This window comes from Monoraphidium neglectum (assembly GCF_000611645.1).
Source record: "Monoraphidium neglectum strain SAG 48.87 unplaced genomic scaffold scaffold01547, whole genome shotgun sequence".
Taxonomy (NCBI): Eukaryota; Viridiplantae; Chlorophyta; class Chlorophyceae; order Sphaeropleales; family Selenastraceae; genus Monoraphidium; species Monoraphidium neglectum.
The window spans coordinates 753-3895 of record NW_014012081.1 but is presented as its reverse complement, the minus strand read 5'-3'; the positions used below and the strand labels follow the sequence as shown (position 1 = coordinate 3895).

The window sequence follows — 3143 nt, the reverse complement described above, 5'->3', positions numbered from 1 at the left end:
ATGCCGCATGTCAACAGTTGACGTAACATCCTATACAGGCTGTGGACAGCTGCCTAGTGTTCGCGCTGTACTCATCTGTATGAACGCTGGGCTTCTCTGCAACCCTTGCCAGGCCAGAGGCGGTCAACACAGGCTAGTCACTTCGTCACCAATACTCTTGCCTGGCAGGTGGAACGATGCTGTCAGATTTGGTGGAAATACATGATGAAAGGAGGCGCACGGCTTGGAGGGGACACCGCTGCAGTCTTTGCACATAATTCAAAGTCTGCGGGATCACCTTGAGCCACCATTGCGTGTGCTGAGCGAGCTGTGTGCTGCTGGGATGGCGGTGCCCGCTCAACTGCGATCAAGAGCAATTCTGTTGTTAGCTTGCGTGTATTTCACATGTTGAGCTCGTTCCCTTGCGACAGCTTAGGTTTCCGCGGCGATCTAGGCTTGGTCATTGTTGCAGCATCTGTGTTGGTCCATGAATAGAACCGCTTCATAATATGCATTCATATGCGCCACTGCTCGTACCACTGCATTGACCATGCACACCCACTGTATGCTGGCAGCGATGCTGCTCGTGCTGCTGCTGGTGCTGCATGCCACTTCGACGCATGCAGCGCCGCCAGATGAGGAGGCTTCGACGTTGCAGGAGCTCCAGGAACAGCTGAAGGCTCTCAAAAATCGAGTCGCTGAGCTAGAGACAAACGGTGTGTTGCAAAAGCATAGTCCCATGACGCAGGCACAGGCTGTGCGCTGCCCCCCCTCCACCCCAAACGCACACACCTTGTTAGCAGCCCTTCACCAGAGTTGAGGGCGGAACAGAAGCTTCACTCCGCATGCACCCCACCGCCCCCCCCCTTCACGCACCCCCGCGTCCCCGCGCCGCAGGCGCCCCCGGCCCCGCCGCCGCGACGCCGCTGCTGCCGCCCCGCGCCAACCTGCAGCGCACGCTCGCGCAGCGGCCCAGCGCCTGGGCCGACCATGCCGCCCTGCTGGCTGCAGTCTCCGCCGACGCGCGCGTCACTGCGGCGGCCGGCCTGCCCGAGCCCCCAAACCCCGGCCGCGGCGCGCCGCTGCTCACAGTCATCGGAGACTCGGAGGGCCGCCTCTACTTCTTCTCCCCGGACGGCGTACTGCTGCATGAGCGCGCGACCACGGGGCCCCCCTCGGCCGTCACCGCGCTCGCCGCGTGCGGGCCCGGCGTGGGCAACCGGTCCGTGATCGCGGCCGGGCGGGCGGACGGCGCCGTCGAGCTGCTGAAGGTCCTGCATGACCACGCCGGCCCCCGCGGCGGCGCCGGCGGGGGCGCCGGCAGCTTCGCGGCGGCTTCCGGCGGTGGCGCGGTGTACTCGGTGGAGCCGCTGCTGCTGTCGACGGCCGCGGACCGACTGTCTGACCGCGCGGCGGCCGCGGCCGCGGTCGCAGCGGCGATGGCGGCGGCCGGCGCGAAAAACGGCGGCAAGGGCGGGAGCGGCGGCGGCCGCGTGGGCGCAGCGGCGGAGGAGCAGCTGCTGCTGGCGGCGCAGCAGCAGCAGGAGGCGGCGGACCTTGGGCTCAACGGCATCGTCGCCCTGCAGTGCATCAAGTAAGGGGAGGGTTCAGCCTCTCGTCCTGCGCCACACGGACTGCGGGCACGGGCGCGCCTGCGCGCGGTGCGCTGCGGCGCGCCGCGGTATTGCATTGGCTGCGACGGCCGCGGCACCTGCCCGCAGGGACTCGCGTCTGCTTCTGCGGCTTGCGGCACACGTTTGCTACAGATTCGCCGCACAACGTCGCCCTCCACCATCACATCTGCCCCCAATCGCCGACCGCACCTGCTCTGGTACCTCAACCAAACAACGCCCCTCGTTGCGCCAACTCATCTCATCCATGGCCATGCCAGGGTGTCAGGACTGCGCATAGCCGTCGCCGCGGACGCAGCTGGCTGGGTCTCCACCGCGGCCGACTCAGCCGGCCCCTCCGTCCACCGCGCGCTCGGTGGCGCGGCGCTCGCGATGCGTTCGAGTGAGCCCCACCGCTCCTCGCGGCCTTGCAGCGAAATTCGCTGCCCTGCCTTTGACCCGCGGGTGGCTCTCGCCAGCACCAAGCTGACGGAGCAGCCGCTCCTCCACAGCAGCAACCCACATGCTTTTCCGGGGTTTCTGCCATCCACGCCGCCGCCGTCCGCTGCCGCATCTGGCAGCGGCGCCGCGCAACCCTGGCTGTTGGTTCTGCCTCGGCCGCTTGGCGCGTCCTGCTGCCTGCCCCGTGCTCGCGGCAGGCTTATCTTGGGAGCTGCGAGCCTCCTCTCCAAACTCATGGCAACACCCGCACTTGCTGCCGTCCTCAACCCCAGGCCACCTACTGACTGTCGCCCTCACGAGCACCCAGGCCGCCGTCGTGTGGCTGCGCCCCGGCCGTTCCGTCGGCCGGCGGCCGTGCATGGGGCTGGAGGGGCCCGGGGGCGGCCTGGTCGCGGCGGTGTTTGACCCGCACCGCACATACCGCGCCTACGGCTACACGGAGGGTGAGCTGATTATTCAGAATCAGGCAGGGCGCCGCATCTGCGCGCGCACCAGTCGGTGGACCGCGTTTCTGAAGCGCTCCTTGGATGGGCGTTGATTGGGGGCGCCACCGCTTGCTGCCCGCTTTGCGTCCAGCCGCCCCCTGGGCGTGGCTGAGCGCCGCTGCTTGGTTGCCTGCACTATCCCCGGCAGGTGGAGACCTCGTGGCGCTGACTGTGCCATCCGAGAAGAAGGCAGCCCCCTGCAAGGTGCGGCGCGATGGCCACGGCAGGGGTTGGCGAGCCGCGGCCCCGGCTCGCTGCGCCCCCGCCATCTCTGTCGCTCGCCGCCGCCCGCAGCCGATCCCTCCTGCTCAGCCATCTCGCAGCCGCAGCTTGCCCAGCCTGCCGCAGCCGCTGCTGTGTGGCTTCCATTCAGTGTCAGGCATGCCTGTGCAGCTCCTGCCTCCCAGGCCCCTGCCCGCGCAGGCCCAGACGGCGCGCGCCAACACGCACGGCCCCTGCCCCTCCGCCTTCCGCCACCCCCGCAGGTCGCGCAGCGCCTCCCCCTCGGCCTCGCCCCCGGCCCCGTGTCGCTCGCCGCCACCAAAGACCGCCTGCTCCTCTCCCACGCCGCCGGCGTCGCGGCGTTCAGCACCGCGGCGCCGCTGCA

The 3143-nt window shown here is 68.8% G+C and overlaps 1 protein-coding gene across 1 annotated transcript; it reads left to right on the top strand.

The window, feature by feature from the left end:
* Positions 1–529: 529 nt before the first annotated feature.
* MNEG_8252 (hypothetical protein) lies at positions 530–1573 on the top strand (the record flags this gene model as incomplete). Its single annotated transcript, XM_014043273.1, has 2 exons — positions 530–695; positions 877–1573. Coding segments are annotated over 2 exons (863 nt in total), but the record flags the coding sequence as incomplete, so codon positions are not given.
* Between the last annotated feature and the right edge of the window lie 1570 nt (positions 1574–3143).